Source organism: Lycorma delicatula, chromosome 2 (genome assembly GCF_047948215.1).
Source record: "Lycorma delicatula isolate Av1 chromosome 2, ASM4794821v1, whole genome shotgun sequence".
NCBI classification, from domain to species: domain Eukaryota; kingdom Metazoa; phylum Arthropoda; class Insecta; order Hemiptera; family Fulgoridae; genus Lycorma; species Lycorma delicatula.
In genome coordinates, this window is record NC_134456.1 from 134,887,331 (window position 1) to 134,907,469 (window position 20,139).

Below are 20,139 nucleotides of genomic sequence, written 5' to 3' on the forward strand. Positions count from 1 at the left end.
CCCACATGAGACCAGCCATCAAAGACAACTGGACAATGCACCTTGTCACACAACACTCTCAATTAAGTAATTTTTGGCAAAGAAAAACATTCCTGTAGTTCCTCAACCATCTTATTCACCTGACTTGAGTCGTGACTTTTTAAAAAAAACCTGACTTTAAAAAAATACCTCGAAGGACACCATTTTGGAATAGTAGAAAACATTAAAAAAATGTAACTGACCATCTAAAGGATATTATTCCGTTTTCTTAGTTCCAACACTGCTGTGAAGAGTGGGAAAACCTTTTGAAGCTTTGTGTGGCTTCCCAAGGGAACTATTTCGAAGGTGAAAGAATCCATATATAATTAATTGGATTGTAAATAAAAAGTTTTTCTGAACCAGTATCGTTACTGTATTTAAAGACCTCGTATACTTCAGATTTAAAAAATCTTCAAATTAAAAAAAAATTTGTGAGAAGAAAAGTTATAAAAATTTGAAAATGTTTCTTTGTGTTTGATCGAGCACATAGGGGATACAATTTTTTCAGTAAACTGCATTAAAATCGTTTAAAAGCTTAAGACTTTAGCTTTAATTTTTTTTTTTGTATGTCTATGATTTTTATGTACTGAAATATTCCACTTTAAAGAGAAAAGGCCACTTTTGTTTTTAATGCTGAATATCTCCCTATCTAAGCAGCGTATTGATACTAATAATTATGGAAATTAAAGGATTTTGATCTAGCTTTAACAGCAGATTGTGAGGTCTTTAATGTAGCGCTGCAGTTTTTTACTTTTGTCCATTTTGTGCCGAGGTATTGAAATCTTTAAAGATTAAGACTGCATCATGTATCACACACTCTCAGCTTAACCTAAGATCATATTATATTCTCAATCACTAAAGATTTTAATATCTTGGCACAAAATGAACATAATCCAAAAACTGGAATGTTGCATTAAAGATCTCATGATTTGTCATTAAAGCTAGATCAAAACCCTTTAATTTCGATATTTATTTGTATCAATACATAAAGATCTCATGATTTGTCATTAAAGCTAGATCAAAACCCTTTAATTTCGATATTTATTTGTATCAATACATAAAGATCTCATGATTTGTCATTAAAGCTAGATCAAAACCCTTTAATTTCGATATTTATTTGTATCAATACATTACTTAGATCGGGAGATATGCATCATTAAAGTCAAAAGTGGCCTTTTATCTTTAAAGTGGAATATTTTAGTTCAGAAAAATCGTAGAAAGACATACAGAAAAAGAAATTAAAGCTCAGTCTTAAGCTTTCAAACAATTTTAATGGAGTTTACTGAAAAAATTTTGTTTCCCCAAGCACTTGATGAAAGACTTTCAAATTATTAAACCTTTTCTTCTCACTGATTTTTAATTTGACAACATTTAAAAGCAAAAGTAGAGTATTCAAGCTTTAATTTCTTTTTTTATTCATTTCTCTAAGCCCCTTGGTTGCAAAGTTAAAACAGTTTAAATACAATAATTTTTTATTGTAATATATAGGTGTCCATTTAATTTTTTTGAACCAGTGTATAATGAGTAGTAGTACAAAATAAAAAAATTAAATCGATTTATATTCTTTGTTATACAGCCACTTTTTACTAATTCAAGTTCGAACCTATCTTTGTTCTGTGTAGCAGTCGCCAAATGTATCATTTTGATGACTACTTATAATAAATATGTCAAAACAAATGAGTATTTATTATATACAAAACATTATTATTCAATTATCGATGAAGAAATGAAGAAAAAGTGACAGAAAATACATATGCAACACAAAATAAAATTGAAGTAGGAAATAATAAACAAACATATTTTTAATTTTTGAACATGAATTATAAACTAACCAATAATCCGATATTAAATGTTTTTATACCAAATTACAGCTTACATCATCCTGTTTGAAATGCCGTTTAGTTTATGAATCATATAGCATTTCTCAAACATTTATTAAATTAATTAAGTCATCAATGCTTAAGTCAATTTTTATATGACTTTAGGACTGTATGAGTTAAACAACACGATTTGTCCAATCCTGCAGAATTGACAGTATTATCGGTGCTTGTTCTAACTTGCTCAGTACGAATTCTGTCACATGCAGTAAATGAGTAATTGCATGTTTTTACCTGTCAGTGCATGTTGTATTTCAAACCTATATAAAGGCAGTAATTGTTCTTTTATTTTCATTAGCATTTTCCTGTGCAATCAGTAGCAGGTTTTTTAAGGTCAATCTTTTACTCGCATATTTGTGAAGTTAGAAGAAAAAAAGAAGAAATGACAGTACAGTGCAGAATATATTAAATACAGATTTATTGTAAATCCCACAAATTCATCATTGCCAGTGTGCTTTATTTGTCAAAAAACCTTTTCAGTAAAGCAATGAAGCCTTCCAGGCTACAAGATCATTTTTATAAAATGCACTCAGATAAGAAAGACAAAAATTTTCAATACCTGTAAAAGAAGTACGTAGCTCAGCCAACTACATCAAAACCTTTTTCAGGCTTCCCAGCAAGACAATGTGACAGACTTCAAGCTTCGTACAATATTTCATTGTTAATTGCTAAAACAGGGAAACCAAACACTATGGGGGAAGATTTAATTTTACTGGCAATAAAAGAAGTAATAACCATTGTGCTTCGTAAAGCAGCGGCAGATATTATCCGAAGAATTCCTCTGAGCAATAGTTCTGTGCAAAGATGAATTGATGAGATGGCTGAAAAATCAAAGAATCATTATGCAATCATCTAAAGTCTTGCCAATTTTCAATTCAGTTAGATGAGTCCACTTTACCAACTAATGAAGCATTGTTGTCATACATGAGGTTTATCAAAGATGAGAAAATCTGACAAGAACTATTATTTGCTAGAAATTTAGATACAGATGCAAAGAGAGAAACCATTTATATAATACACTGGAAATGTTTTGTGACTATAAGAAAATTCTTTTGAAGAATATTATGTCAATGCTGCTGATGGCGCTTCAGCTATGATCAGGCATCACAAAGGCTTCATAGCATACTTAAAAATATAGTTACAGATGTGCTTGCTGTACATTGCATCATTCATTGCCAACATTTGCTTGTGAGAAACCTGAGTGAACACCTGCATATATCACTGCAATATGTTATCAGAGCAGTTACTAAAATCAGAAGCAACTCACTGAATGACAAATTATTTAGTGAGCTTTGTGTTGCCAATGATGAGAATTCAACTGCTTGCTGCTTCACATACAAGTGCGCTGGCTATTAAACAATACTTGTTTGATTTGATTTTCCAATCTGTTTGACTCTGTGATAGAGTTCTTGGAAAACAAAGACACAGAGTTGCGCGACAATCCTTAATCGAAGAATGATATTGTGTATTTGACAGACTTATATAAATTGTTTAATGATGTTAATCTTCTGCTTCAAGGAGACGACTTGAACTTGATTAAAACAAAAAATGTTGATGCTGCTTTGGTAGCCTAACTGCTGTTACACAAGAGAAATATTGGCAGACATGAATTTAATAACTTCCCTAATTTATCAGCAGTATCCTTCAACAGCAACGACTGCTTGTTTATAGTGCCAACACTTGGAGAACCTCTATGGTGATTTCAAAGAACAATTCCAGATCATTTTAAATATGAACATACCAGACTGGATGTTGGATCCTTTTTCAAATATCAACACAGCATGATCATCCCAATTAGAAGAATAACTTATAGAAAGACAACAAACTAACAAATAAAAATAAAATTCAAGAATGGCTTCCAAGAATTTTGGCTGCAAAAGTCAATCCCGCAAATGTACCCTGGATTATGGTCGATTGCTCAACGATTTCTGCTAGCATTCCCATTGTCTTATTTGTCTGAACATAGATATAGTGCTGTAGCAATGTTGATAACCAAAAAGAGAAATCATTTGTATATTACCGAACGCGGCAATGTACGGCTGTTTTTAAGTAAATCTGAGTCTGATACTAACAAATTCGTTAAAGCACATCAGATTCATTCTTCACATTAATGTAAGTATAATTCTTCAGTGGAAAGCTTTGTTTTAATTATTGTGTTGTTATATAACTGTGTAGATACAATTGTAATTTTTTTGAAAGCAATTCTAATAAAATACTTTCAGATATGATTAAAGATGCAATTTAATTGCTCTCATTTAAAATGTAAGTTTCAACTCAGAAATAGGATATGCTACGTTTAAAAACAATAATTGCAATTGCTGTTTTTAACAGATGGTAAGTTTAAAAATTTTGGGTGCGCTAGAAAGTTGTTATTCTCAATGTGGACGGTGGGCGAAAAAGTTTGAGAATCAGTGCTCTAATACTACTACCTAAGAGATACAGTATCTTGAAACTTTTAATAAATTAATGAAGAATGGAATCATATAATACCATCAAGAAACTTAGCATACTAATACAATCTATGTGTGAGACCCAGAACCTTTCACCCCACCTTTGTATCTGATAATTAATATACCCTATGTTGTTATTAGTAACTTCATGTACACAATTTGGCATTGACAGGTGTACTGCAAATTTTTTTAATTTCTTTATCATTAAAACATACTGATATTATTGCTTTTATGAGGTCAATTTTTATCGTACAATTTAGTTTTGAATCATTTTTTGACTATTGCCCAAAAATTTTCAATTGGGTTTTAGTCTGGGGAGTTGCCTGGCCAAGGGAGCACTTGAATATTTTGTTCATCGAAAGATTTTTCAATTTTTTGGCAGTATGATGGCATGGTGCCAAATCTTGTTGGGAATGCCATGCCTTGTAGGAATTTGTTTTGAAGTTGTGTCATAACCCTTTCCTTCAGAATATTGATGTATCCATCACTTTTCAACAAATCATCTACTGGAAATAATGAACAGGACCTTCAAATGTGAAACAGATCCAAAATATTTTTTAAATGGAACCAATTTCTATTAATTATTTTCAATGTCCTTAGTCCAGCACCACACTCAGTAGCTAATTGCCATCATACTGGTATGAAAAAGAAATAATTTTCAAATGCCTTCTTTGTATTCATTATTATATATTCAAGATACATGAATAAAATATATGATTTTGTAATAAAAAAATGAAATAAACTTTAATAAAGCGATGATAAAAACTTATTAGCTCATAACTGATATGAGCTCAGTTTATAAATCTGATTTCAAGAAGACATTTAAGATTATTATCCAAGCACCAGTGGATAAATACATCCCTAAACGAGGATGTATCACTCAATCATGAGAAAAGAAATAAAAAATATTTTAAATTTAAAATAAAAAAATATTTTATAATTTTTTTTTTTAATTTGCATGTGATTTGTGTTCAAATTTCTTTAACTTAAATTATTTAATGTAAATTAAATTATTTCTTTAATGTAAATTTTAAAGGAAAATACTACACTTCCCCTAACGTCCTGTATTCTTAGTAAGATTCATTGAGCCCAAGGATTTTATAGAAGCAATTACTAGCATATTCCATATGTATATATAATATTATAAATTTTTATAGAATTAAATTATTGATTAAAGAATAATATAAATTTTTGATATGTCTGTCATAATTTGTATAATTACTTATCTGTTTTAGGCCTACAAATGATTTATCAAAATTCAGTGTAAAACTAATAGATTTTGGTAGAAGTATTGACATGACTCTATTACCAGAAGGAACTACATTTACTACAGTTGTGACCACAGATGATTTTCAATGTAATGAAATGAAAGAAAATCTTCCTTGGACTTATCAGGTATGTTAACGAACTGATATCAATGTAATTTTATGTATTTGTCATCATTCCTGCTTGAAATTTATTCAGGTCGATCCAGCCATTACTCCTTTTTTTCTTTTCCCATCCATTAACTATCCCTCCTTGATAGCTTCATACAGCTCACTGCTTCTTTCAGTTTTTCCTCCTGTTTTTCCTTGGCCAAATTTTTGTTCTGAATACTTTCCATATCATTCTAATATTGTAGAACTTTGTTTCTTACGTTTCTCTCATTAAACCTATCTTTTATATTTCATTTCTGCTCCTTGAATTCTGCTGATTATATTCTCTACCATTTCCGGTGGTTCTGCCTAATATCTTGCACATACATATTAGTTATTGTCCATTAACTTTTAGTTCATTGCTTAAATTTTTTTCTGTACAGCAAATTCTACATTAACTAAAAGAATTTGCCCTTTCCACACTTGCGTTGATATTGTTCATATTACTTCCTGCAAAAACACTGTTCCAAGATATGTTTATTCTTCAGATTTTTTTTCTTGGGTACATGCTACAGTCCAAATACAGAATTTACTTACTTTTCTTATTGCTATGAAAAGTCTACTATTACAGTAACTCACTACCTTCAATATTTCTGCTGCGATCTTATAGTCTTCCAGCATCTCTCATTTCATTTTGACATTTTTAACTGTCGTTTAATTCACTCACTATTGCAGTTCCTTCTATGCTTTGCTGCTTAATTTTTTAATCTTAGGATTAATTAACTTTTCTCTGCTTGTTTGCTCCCTTGCTTCTTGCTTTCACCATTTTTTGGCTGAAATAATATAAGTTCATTTTTTCATTAATGTGTGTGTCACCTCTCTTACCTTTACTAATTTTTTAGTCCTAATTTTCTCCTTTTTACAGATAATAAGGAAGGTCTTTATTATTCTCCACATCCACTTTCAGATTAATTATTTTTATAGCAAGTTTTTTAGAATATTATTTTAATGCAAACTTTTTATGCATTCAGTGTTACATGAGATAATTTACTCTAATATTGACACACATTATCTACACTGCTTTAAAAGTGTGACCTGTCATTTTGATGGTTTGTATATTTAAAGCTGAATTTTTTTAGCTTAAGCGGAGCTCAATGATTGGTGGAATAAATAATTTGTTGAAATTTCAGAAATATTTCTTCAGAAGTAAAATATTATGATGGCATTAGCATCCTTCATTCAATTAAATTATTTTTTTCTTATGAAAATATTCTTAAATTGCTTTTGCAGTTTAATACTCTACTACATACATTTTTCTAATGTCTTAAACACACAATTTTTTCTAACATCATAGAGTAGGGGCTGATTTGAAATTTAACATATTTTTCCATGTAGTAATATTTTATCTTACTCACAAAAGATTTGTTATTCCATGGGGAAGGATATTTACTTTTGCTATTTCAATTTTATTACAAAATTGCATTATTATTCCAAATACATTTTTATGTGCATGTGCTTGTTGTAAAGAATTCAAAGTCTAGCTTTGAAATCTGATGTTAGTAAAAGTATTTTCTCTGCATCATAATTTTTGGAAGGTCATTTACATTACAGCCTAATTACTTCTGAAATAAAAATATTTAAATTGTATGTTGGAAGTGAAGTACTTATTTCTGGGTATTTATATTTTATCATTTGCCAGTTATCTTCTAATAAAACCCAATTGTATATTCTGATGTAATGAGAATTAATGTTATAGTTGTTTGTACAGATTTATTTAATTTTTTTGTGAAAGATTTATTGATTTTCTTGTGTCGTATTTACAGTTTATTAGTAAATATCTTCAATGGAATATTCCATGTAATAATATTTTCACATTTACATTCTACTTCATATACTATTTGTGTAAGAAGAGAGCTTCTTGTCAACGTTATAACCTGTTAATAACATCTGCTGATATAAAGAATTGCACTGTTTCATCTTAAAACGTGACTGTAAAAAAAATCGATATTTATCTTTATATTTAGAAGTTGTGACATACATTCGTAGATTGCATACATGTATATATTTTACATAATTTAATGACAGTGAAAGTAATAATCTGGAATTTCTGGACATTATAAAAAAGTCAATGACCCATTAAAATTATAAATTAGTTTTATTTCTGAACACATTTCCACTAATTAACCAGAGAACAGTAAAATGTTATGTACTTGTAGTAAATTATTAGTAAATATACTGAGGAATTTTTAACATCTGGAACAAAGTAATGCCATGAGAAATGAAAAAAAAAAATAGATTTTTGCACTAAGGTTGGTTATACTGACCCCATAGGGGAAGACACCCTTCATGTGACGGTTTTGGTCGCCAAGCTACCCTTCGTACCTAGCCTTTATGGGCTTTACCGGAGGTCATCTTCAGTACCTCGGCAATGACATCTTTCAGTCTAGCCTCAGCCAGGATGCCACCATTGCAAATGCCACAATCGACATTCCTGTTGGTATACTACTAACATAAACTCCAAATAAAACACATCTTGCCAAATCTCAAACACGACTGAATAACTTTCTAAGAACGAAGTGTTACCTACTCGAAAGGTAAAAATGAGTTTGACACCCAACGAATCATAAAACTCACGCAAAAATGCTAAAAAAATAATAACAATAAATAATATAACATAAAATTTAACTAACAAAAAGCAAACAACAATAAACAGAAAAAAACAGCAGTTTAGCAAACTATAAAACAAAATAACAATAAAACTAAACATAAACACAAAGAAGGAAAGTCCAAGCGGAACATTACATCCCTTCAGCAGTCCTTTATTTTGCCAAATATGTAATAAAACTTTTTTCGGGTCGATGCAGCTCGGCTTTACCAATTAATTTGGAGATCAAGCGTTAACCCAATAATATCAAGCTGACAAATGGTCTCCATGCATATTAAGTCATGTCTAGCATGGAACGTGCCTCCACAAACCTCTATTATAAACTATAATTTATTTCTTATGCCCTCAAACATTCTGAAATTCTAGGTAAGTAACCAAAAAAATATACTCTGTAAAATGAACATTATTTTTGTTGTTTTCTAGTTTTAAATGTTCAGTTTGATTCTAAAAAATGTATTTCTGCTTATTTTAATTTTTTATGTTTCAACTTTTATCAGTTCTCATAAAAAAATAGAAATTTCATGAAAATATTATAAAATAGAAATTCAAGAAAAATTAACCTCAACGTGATGACATATTATTAGTGTATGTTTATGTACAATAATCAAAGTTAGCTAAAAAAAAATCCTCTGGAAAACTAAATAAATATGCTTGCTTTACTACTGCCACTTCTAGACATCACAAAGATATAACTCATCTAACACATTCTATCTACATTATATATTATAACATCTGACAGTTGGGTCATCTGTTTATAATTTTTTTTGTTGTTTAATCTTTAAGTTTTTAAGTTATCATGTTCTTGTTTTTATGTAAGCTAAATAGAAAAGCATAAAAAAAGTTTTACAGATTAGTACTTCTCATGTCAACTAGTGTTTTTGTATTGAATCCTCTTCAGTTAAAGCTATTGGTGATTCACATGTTGTTAATCATATCCTATCATTTCCTGCTTTTCAAAGTCATTTTTCACGTAAGGATAATCCCAACATGAAATATCTCAAACCGGATCTCAATGGATTCAAAATGTATGATTTATATGTGGAGAAATGTCAACAGGAAAATAAGACCCCTGTAAAAGAGAATTTTATTACCATGTGTTCATTATAAAATTTAATTTACACTTCAAGCCACCTTACCACTAATACTTGATCGTGTCATGAACTACAGTTGAAGATATCAAATGAAAGAGATGAAACAAAGAAAGCAGCAATTAAACTAGAAAGAGACCTGCACAGCTAGAGCTCAGAAATGTAGAGACTGTATGAAGTCTGATAAAGAAAATGCATCTAGTGAATTGTATGTGGCCACATTTGATTTACAGAAGGCTTTGCCATTCCCTAAACTGACAACATCCACAGCATATTATAAAATAAATATGTATGTTTACAATCTTGGAATTCATTCTTTCAACCAATCATTAGCTTGTATATATTTATGGGATGAGACTGAAGCAGTCAGAGGATCTCAAGAAGTAGCAAGTTGCATTACTACTCACTTAAAAGAAATATGCTGCAAACCAAAACACATCGTGCTTTATTCTGATGCATGCATAGGACATAATAGAAACTTTAAAATGGCGTTGACTCTATTAAGGTTTGTTGAGGATCCAGAAATGAAGGTAAAAATTATAGACCACAAATTTATGGTATCTGGTCATTCATTTCTGCCTAATGATACTGACTTTGCTTTAATAGAAAAAGCTGCAAAGAAACACTATATTTATGGGCCAATATAATAAAATCTCAAAACACAAGGCTCTAAAATTTGAAATTGTGTCAATGAAGCGGGAAAATTTTGTATCTACTTATAAAATGGAGCAGGCCATTACAAACAGAAAACAAACTACTGATGGACAAGAAGTAAATTGTGTCAAAATCTGTTGAATGAGATTTCAAAGGGGTTAATCCCTTGACCATGAAATTTAAAGAGACACTGAATGAACTGATAGATATCAGTGAGGTAAATTTCATGAAGAAGGGGAAGGGGAATCAGATACAGACATTGGCTAATATCCCATTGGACCTACTCTACAAGATTAAGGATAGTAACAGCAGACAAAAAGAGTGATATGCTTGATCTACTAAAATTACTATGCATACTACTGGAACCTTCAAAGTACTGAAAGAACCAGGTCACGTGCCAGTAATCAGTATGTGGAGGAAGAATATGGTTCAATAAGCAGAGATGAAATCATATTTGTGTAAAACAAAGACTGTAAAACCTACAAACCAAGGTCATGTTAACTTAAAAACGTAAATTAATATAATAATAGTAGTAATAATAAATATGATTTGCTGAAAAAATGTAATGCACAGTAAGTTCAGTACACTAGTGGACAAAGTACAAAAATTGGAATATAAAATTAAAAAAGGGTACTTAGATAAATTATAATTTAAGTTCCTAATGAGTGTTAAGTTTGAATTCCTCCTCTGAGATGTAACATAAATAAATATTGTATATTTTAAGAGGAATTAAATATACAGCTTTAACTTCGAAAATTTCTGTAGACATAATGTTTGATTTTTACATGTATTCTATTTCTGATAAACATAATTTTCAAATATTTTAATTTTATTTTTAGATGTTAAAATAAAAGTTTTCTTTACTGACAGTGTTGTTTCTGAAATTCCAGTTGAGTAATTAGTTTGATCTTATTTTGTCAGAAAATTGAAATTTTGTCAAATGTACAAGTAATTAATTATGTTAAATTCAACATATATAACATGTAATTAATTTTAAAAGCAAATCTGTAAATAAGATGTTATTTTTTAATAGACTGATTATTACGGGCTTGCTGGTACTGCATACTGTCTTCTAATGGGAGATTATATGAAAGTAATAAAACGGCGTGGAGACTGGACTCTTCAACCGATATTGCCAAGGTATGATAGTTTATAGTAACAGAATAGTTTATAGGTTGCTGCAGAATACCTGATAATCTTGCATAAGCAAATATCAAAATGTCATATAAATGATTTTGTTACTATTGCCATGAAAATATTCTTATTTTAATTTTTGAGAGTGTCAAAGCATATCGTTCTATAAGTCATTCTTCTCTTTGTATTTTAACTTACTGACATTAAAAATTGTGGTCAAGATGTATTTGTCTAAAAGAAAATATTTTCATGTAAATTTTCTGAAAATGAAACATCGTAGTAAATGTAATTAGTTCATTTTATGTGATGAGCAATAGTATGAGACTGACTTTCTTTTCACCCATGTTAATGGGAGCCAATAGTTTTATCATCATTGACGAATCTAATAATATGTAGTTTCAAACAAGGAAAAGATAACGTGACACAATTCCAATCTCTGCAGCAGTACTGGGTTTTTATTTTTGATTTATATTATCAATAAATTTAATTCAAAGAAGTTATGCTCCTTTCTTGATTGTATCCAGTACAATTCTTTATGTAGCTGTATCACCTCTGGTTGATGTTTCAAATCCTGAAATAAGAATATAGCCTTCTGCTCAATTAGTAAATAATTGGACAGAATTTACCTGTTTAAATCAGGTAATGAAAAGAAAGTTAATTATAGTTGTCCATTGTATTAATTTTAAGATTTCTAAAACTCAAGCTTGCTTGTTTGACTTTTGAAACAAAATCCAATTTTGCTTTGGCACTTACGTAATTACCTGCTTTTTGAGTATGTTGAAAAAAAAAGTTAATAATGGGTGATCCATTGAAATGAAATAAGCATAGTTTTGTTCAGAAACTTTTGAATCTGTTAGGTAACAACAGATTCTTCTGTAGCATTTAGTTATAATGGAGTATTGGATGGATAAATAACCTGATTTTATGATAACATTCTACAAAAGTAGTAACAGGTTTATGATTGCACTATAGTTGGTTTAATGCCACTTCAATATTCGTCAGAATGATGCAGTACTGTCATCCATGCCATTAGTCTAAACATTACATCAGAGCAATTTATCCAAACAGCTGAATAATTCTTATTCCTCTAATGGGAAAGAAGCCTGAATTCAATTCAAATGTCTGATTTCAGCAGATGGGGTGACCAGTCACAAAGCTGGATAATCACTGAATGTAGTTTAACAGTTGTTTCAATATTGTACTATCTTCAGACATTATGACATTCTTTGGCTCGCAAGATTACCACTTCTCACATCAAGTAGTATTTTATTGGTGGGCTATTTCATATGCAAGGCATTCACTGTTCCTTCTTCAAAAAATGTTGAATTCAAAGGAAAATTCATCATGGAGTTATTGCAGTTTGTGGAAGTATTATGTTGTGTATGGAAAACATAAATGTTTGACTTGAAAATGGCGATCACCTTCAGGATGTAGTGTTTTAAATTTAAAATGTTTTCAGGTGAAATTAAATAGTTTGTAATAAAATTTGTATTTTTAAAATGTACAAAATATAAAATGTTTAGAATTACTTGTTTTATTGACTCGCCTATTGTAAAGAAGGCTATATATGAGTGGTGTTTGATAACTCCATGCCAAATCAAGAGATGGTATTTGTACATTATTGAATATCCAACGTTTCTTGCATCTTCTCTAGCAGCACCACGTTTCAATCAGATACATTTATTATTGTCTGTTGTTGGCAGATGTTAAGGATTATTAATATTACGTTAAGAGTAAAAGTGGGTTATAATGAAGAGTAGTAATATTGTGATTTGTGAAAGAGGACATAATAGATTTTTGGATGTTGATCAAACATAACTTTTTGAAAGGCAAATCCATCAGGAAACTAAAGACAAGCAGGATAAAAATATGGTGAGTCAGCTCTGTTGATAAAAACAGTTTACAAGTGGTTTGGTTATTTTCAGAGTGGCCTTATGAGTACAAAAAATGCTGAACATTTTGGACAGCCCATTTAGATTACAGCTCCATTGAGTATTAAAAAAAAATCCATGGTATGGTGATGGAGGGTAGAAAATTGAAAGTACATGAGAATGCTAAGACAAATTTCTCAAAAAATAGGTGCATCATATTTTACACAAATATACATATGCGTAAAACTTTCCACAATATGAGTGCTGCATTTGTTCACAATATCAAAAGTGTGAATGAGTAAATATTTCTAAGCGCAGTTTGGGACTGTTTCATTGTAATCAAGAAGGATGTTTATATAATTTCATAACAGGGAAAGTCAAAACAGTAGGTTGTAGTCTGTGAACTTGTTTCATCAGTAGGAAAGGTAATGGCTACTACCTTTTGGGATACTTGAAGCATAATTTTCATTGACATTGTAGAGAAGGGTAAAATGATAATTGGTCAATTATCATGCATCTTTTATGAATTATTTAATTGAGAAGCTAAAGAAAAAACTGCATTTGATAAAAAATAATTTTCTTTTTACACGACTGCCCAAAAAGGAGTGTAATGTTTTTACGGTGTGTATATGTGTATTTGTTCTACCGTATCAGCTGAATGGCTGAACCAGTTTAGATGTATGACTCCGTGTTGGAATCGTATGTTATGGGGAGTGTCATAGGCCACATAAATAGGTATGTTTAATTGTAACTACAAAGCCAAAAAAAAATCATATATACGATTCTAAATAGATAATCAATAGTGTTTTCAGTATATTGATTTATTTGTGTAGACGAAAATAGTTGTGTTTTAAGATCTGCTACGATATTGAATGAATAAATGAATTTATTCATTTACTTTATACTAGTAAAATACTTTACTACTTTATAGTAGTAAAATTTACTTTATACTATCTTATCTATTGTCCGAACATTAGTGCGCCTTTGTCAATCCCTTGATTACATGTAGATATCTTCTGTAATTAATTACACTTGTCATTTTTCAGTATATTCCTTTGTCTGCTATTATAACCACATATCAGTAGCAAAAGAAAAGTTAAGATAACCAACTCATAAATAATCTAATATCATATATGTTAACATTATAAAAGTTTAGTGATTATTTGAGAAACAAAATTAAGATATGTCATGATAAGCATTTTTAATGAGCTCAAAGTAAAAGTTTGTCAATATCTGTCTGGTTTATATCAGGCTATACCAAATTCAGTTAGCTTGTAGAGTTGAAGTAAACAAATCGAGTGTTCAGATAGCCGATTCACAAGCATCTCAAAATTGAACATGAGAATAAAAGAGTGGTCATATGAAAAAGTTAAAAGATTTTAATAGAACTGAAGACAATATAAATTCATAAATGTTTGATTACATGAGTAGTATGTGACTAATATGAGTAATGATTATAGTGTTGTATATAGTCACAGACACATTGTGAATCGGTACTGATACAAGGGATGTAACTCAGCAGAAACATGACGAAATCACTAACACAGACGTAACATTTGTTTATTCTTCACGCTACAAGCAAACTGGATACAGTTAAATGGAATGGATCTAATGTAATTTATTCTCAAATAGTGCCAAATGGGTGAAGAAAGTCCAATGTGTAATTAACTTATAGTTTAATATGAAATAATAAATGGTTTTTTTACATTTGATGTTGTAATCTTATATTTATCCTCTAAATAGTAATATTCATGCTATACACATCTATATTACTAATAAAGAAAACATTCTCTTTTAATGCAATTTTAAATCCTTCATTTTTTATGATTTTTATTGTAGTGTCTAAATTAAAGATAAAGATATATGGATACGTAGACATTTTTCCACAAGTGAATACTGTAGTTACAACAAAAAAAACCTTTCTTCATATATAATTTTCTTATTACTCCATAAATTACATTTAGAAACTGCTTTTATGTGGGTTTTCCAGTTCAGGAAAAGCATGTTTTGTAGATTCTACATAACCCCTACATGCAGTTGTAGAACATTCTATTTAATTCAATAATGTCTTAAATGGTCCGTGATAACCTACATTATCTCATTCTGAAGACTTTTTCCTACAATTTGAAACTACAAGGTAGGTGTACAAGATGAAATTACACTATGGATAAAGATTGATACAATTAATTATTATTAATACCTAAGTATTTATTTACTCTTAGTACTGAAACAGGTAATTTGATGCTAAACAGGGAAAATCTGGGAAAATGAAAAGATGTGAGTGATGCAAGTAAAAATCTAACTAGCTTTTTCTATAAAAAAAAGCATGATTACTGAACAGTTACTAATGAAGACTAAAAAAATAAGGTCATGGCCAAATAGTAAAGAGTGTAACTCTTAAAATCTGAATCTGATTGTTTCAAACAACAGGAGATTATCTTGTAATTCAAAAGAATCAGCAATGAAAATTAAATAACAATTGTGTAAGTCAGTTCATAAAATGGCTTTTAGATCAAGAAGGTGAACTACACAAAGCTTGTTTGCCATGTCAATGCATCAACTTACTTTTCTTCGATTATGACTATAAAATTGTTCAAATTATGCTACAGAATTCTTCTGCATATCCTCCTACTTGTTGGACCCCCTTGGCATATGTTCTGAAAAAAAAACTACCTCTTTTTATAAGACTGTTAAACAGAATTATTGCTGCGTCTTGTTAGGATAAATGGCACCTTTTTTATATTTGCTTAGTATTGTTTTGCTTCTTATATTTTGTTTAATAATAGACATTAATAGAAAGAGTAAATTGTTTCTGTAACATTATGGTTACATTATTTTTTATACTGATTGAGAAAAAATCTAAGTAAAATCATAAAATATACAAAAGTTATTAACCTCTGTAATTTGAGGTTTGCTTTGTAATTAGGATTGGTGAATGTTGAGGCAGTTAATTTTATAACTAAAAGTTAATTTCACTAAACTTTTCATCTGTACCTTATGAACAAAATTAATGAAGAGTGACATCAAGATATTTGATGTACCCACTTGTACTTAAGAGACAAAAGAAAAGAAAATATTCTAATAGTAATAAAGATTTATCCTAAAATAAATGAAATAATTTTCTTTGAAAATAGCTAACAATTACTTTCTTATTTGTTAACCTGTTTTATGTACGTATATAATGAAGATGGGAGAATTATTGACAATGATGATAATGACTAAGTCAACTGATATTTGTTTTTTTATTTTTCTAGGTATATGCATAGAGATGTTTGGCAACCCATATTTCATGATTTACTTAATATTGAATCTTGTACATCGTTACCTGATCTTTCACAGATGAAAACCAATCTTGAAAAATCATTGGACTCAGTAGGTCGTCGACTACTTCTTGATCAACTAAATTCATTTTATAATATTTTACAGGGGCATTAATGCCTGTTAGACTTTTAAAATTCCTTTTAATTTATATTTTTGTTGCATTTATTTGGATTCTTTTTCAAAATAAATAAGTATTTGTTTTAATTTGTAGATATTCTTGTTTTTCTTGTTGCAAAAGCGTGTGTATGATAGTGACGCATCATACATTTCAGTATATATATTATTTTCTACTATTTTTTTAAATTTATTTGTTACTTAATGTTCTATCAGTATTATCTCTGTTTGTTTTCTCGTGATATTTAAGTATAATTGGTTAACTAAATTATTTTAAGAAATAATGTGTGTATACATAATTATGAAAATAATTTTTCATCAGGGAACGTTATATATTGTAATTGTGAAAAACAAAAAAATATTTTATTTATAAAGTGTATAAGATTAATTTCAACAAATAGACCTTAAAACTCTCATTAAGATATATGACATTTTAAAAATAAAATATTAACTACTGAATTTAGCTACTGAAGCATTCAGAAAATAATTGGCTTCAACTGTTATATTTTATCTGATGCCTGCAAGAAAAAGACATGTGGTTAAAAAAAATTAATAAGTTTTCCTTGGTGATTTTGCTTCTTGTACAGGAAAATATTGACATGATCTAGATTAGCCAATTCAAGAAACAGCAGAAAAACAAATATCTTTACTGATTGTAACTAGTGTTAAGTTATATAAAATGGATTACATTTTAATTCTGTTTGTAATTAGATTGAATTTAATAAATTATGTTCAATATCTTAGTTGCCTAATGTATATTAGTATCACAACTTAACAGATTTTGTAAAGTAATGCTATTTCAAGGTAATTAACACTACTTATGAGTGTAATTACAATTTTCATGTTACAACTCATTTGCAAGATTATTCATAAAAGAGTGTTAGATGAGTGTTATATACATCATATTGGTATATTTTGTAAAAGTTGGTTTCATAGTCTTGTTTTTTTCCTCTTGAAATAAATTTTGAATTATTTGCATCACTAAGATATCTTTTCAATATATACAGTAAATCCATATCTGTATGTTAAGACTAGAATCTCCTAAAGTGTCTTTAATTTTTCAAAATAAATGTTTCATTTTATAAGCTTTAAAATTATAGAAAAAAAAAAAAATAAAGATAAAATAATGTGATTATATTTTACTATTTTGTGTTAAGGTTTCTCAGGTCATCAGTTGTGATTGAACCCCAGCATAAACATCAAATGGTTTTCTTTTAGAAGCCTTTAGATACAATATTGTGTTCCACTGTCTGGAGAGGTTCATCCCATTCACATTTTGGTGGCTATCCTTACTTTTTTCAATTAGTTAAGACATCTGTCCTAATAAATCAGTAAGATTTTATTACTCTTACGATCTCAAAAATATTTTATTTTCTCAGTAGAATATGAATCGTACATTGGGTTAATTTTAAAAAAGAAGAGGTACTTCAAGCCTTTTTTTTTCTTATAAATTCAATGTTTGTTCAGTCTTGTAAAATGAACATTAAATCACTTTGGTCTGATAGAGAGACTAACTAGTTATGTGAATTGATACTGGGAGAATATTTACAAAATGAGGAAGATGGGAGAAATTCTGATCTTGATGAACTGTGAAATTCCATCCAACTAATGTTTTTCTTTATTCGCAAAATATGAATGGTGTTATAATTAAAAAAAAAAAAAAGTATTGTGACAATATATTTCTAATGTATTACTGTTGTGAATTTTTCTGACATTTTTTGTATCATAAACTTTTACATTTGTGTAATTTTTTATTAGTTTATTGTATTTTTAAAAAATCTTTCACTATAAAAAATAATCAATACAAAAGATGTTTTTATTATTGAATAAATAATAAACAAATATTTTTTTATTATTTGTTTTATTATTGAACATTTACTTTATAATTTTTTTTATAGTATTAAAAGTTTTTTTAATTTTTACAGTTTTTACCTACACTTTTCGGGTGCAAGAGGTAAAAGTACACCATTTTGAAAAAAAATAATTAGTCTAATTGATAAAAATTTACTTGAAAGATTAAATAACTGTAATTTATGTTCATTGAATTATAGATCTTTTATATTAATTCTACTAATTTTTTGTCAAACTAGATTTTGTCACCTTTACCCTTGTATTCCAAAAATTAAATTATGTTGTCTTACATAAAAAATTATACCTCCTAATAATAAGAGCTTATATTGTATGTTACTTCCTTTGTAAATTCATCTAGAAAGCAACATATTGCTGGGAATTTATTGATAAGACAAATTTTCTTGTCAAAATTATCCTATTGCAGAGTTATAATGTGTTAAAGAAAAATGATCAAACATCTACACATGTATAATCCAATGTAGTACTTAAGTTCTTACACATCACCAAGTTACATAAAGTGTTAAGTTTTATATTCATACCAGTTCATTTTGCTTGCCTTAGGAATATCTTTGTGTTTGTGAACAGGTATGATTGGAACAGGGAGAAGAATGAGATAGATAGGCTTCTGAGCCCTGTAGAAAGAACACCCTCAAGCAAGTGTATATGTGTGTGTATACTCTACAGCAGTACTGCATCAGTATAGTTCCCCTACCTGCATCTAAAATATTCTTCCAGCCTTTGCAAAAATTACACTTAATTCATTCTATTACGATTAATAGGTTTTGTTGAGATTACCTCAATTTTATTAAGTTTACTATTTCTTTAATCTAGTATAAATATTACATTCCGATGTTAGTATAGTGATTTCAGAGAAGAAAAATGAGTTTGCTACAGTACATTTTAAGTCATTAGATACTTGCAATTTTCATTGTAACGATTCAGAGTAACAATCTATCATTACCCATAATTAGCGCTAGAACTGTCAGGGTACCATTCTATTGGTACTCTGTTTAGTCTCGTTTAATTTATTAAAATTGTGGCTAGATTGTGCTGGAGTGTTGTATATTGGTTCTATATGTTTCATTCTACATGTATATCGATAGTATTCGGTATTAGATGACTGTTTCTACAAATTATCGATATTGAAAGTCACGTTACTGTTTGTTTCTGAAAGTCACATTCTTCTGCGTTGCACATAACCTAATACTTATTTGCGCTCATATATTTTGTAATATATACCTTAGTTTTTTTTAGTAATTGTTTCCATATTGGCCTTGTTTGTTATTGTTCATTTTTGTGTATTTTTTCTGAAATGGAGAAAACACTGGGCCCAAGCGGACGGACACTTACCAATGATGGTGAGAAAATTGCCGGAAAAGAAGTTGTCAAGATGTGTATGTACTAATGAAGGAAGAAAAAGGTCAAAAACTGTTTGTACAAGGTGAAACAGGGGCTTGCATGGAGAGTGTTTTCCCAAACATAAATGCTAGGCAATATAGAAAACCAGGACAAAAATTGTCATGTACTCAGATTTCTATTTTTCATAATGTTGTAAATAATAATTCAAATTTCATACTTATGATTTTATTTAATAATTTACGTAGATTTTATGAACAGTGGTGAGTTTTCTTCAAATTAATTATAGTGTTAGAAATATGGAAACAAAAATAAACATTTAATTTTTTTTTATTTAAAAAATTAAATTTTTGTAATATGAACATTTTAAAGAGAAAAATATGAC

At 29.1% G+C, this 20,139-nt stretch overlaps 1 protein-coding gene across 1 annotated transcript in view; it reads left to right on the forward strand.

Annotated features, from left to right (window-relative positions):
- LOC142319231 (mitotic checkpoint serine/threonine-protein kinase BUB1-like) overlaps positions 1-16,780 on the forward strand; it is a 115,428-nt gene extending 98,648 nt beyond the window's left edge. Inside the window, exons 19-21 of the mRNA XM_075356269.1 lie at positions 5,581-5,740; positions 11,141-11,247; positions 16,367-16,780. Of these exons, the coding sequence (XP_075212384.1) occupies positions 5,581-5,740; positions 11,141-11,247; positions 16,367-16,547 (448 nt within the window). The 3' untranslated portion in view covers positions 16,548-16,780. The remainder of the gene's footprint in view (positions 1-5,580; positions 5,741-11,140; positions 11,248-16,366) is intronic.
- Positions 16,781-20,139: the final 3,359 nt, after the last annotated feature.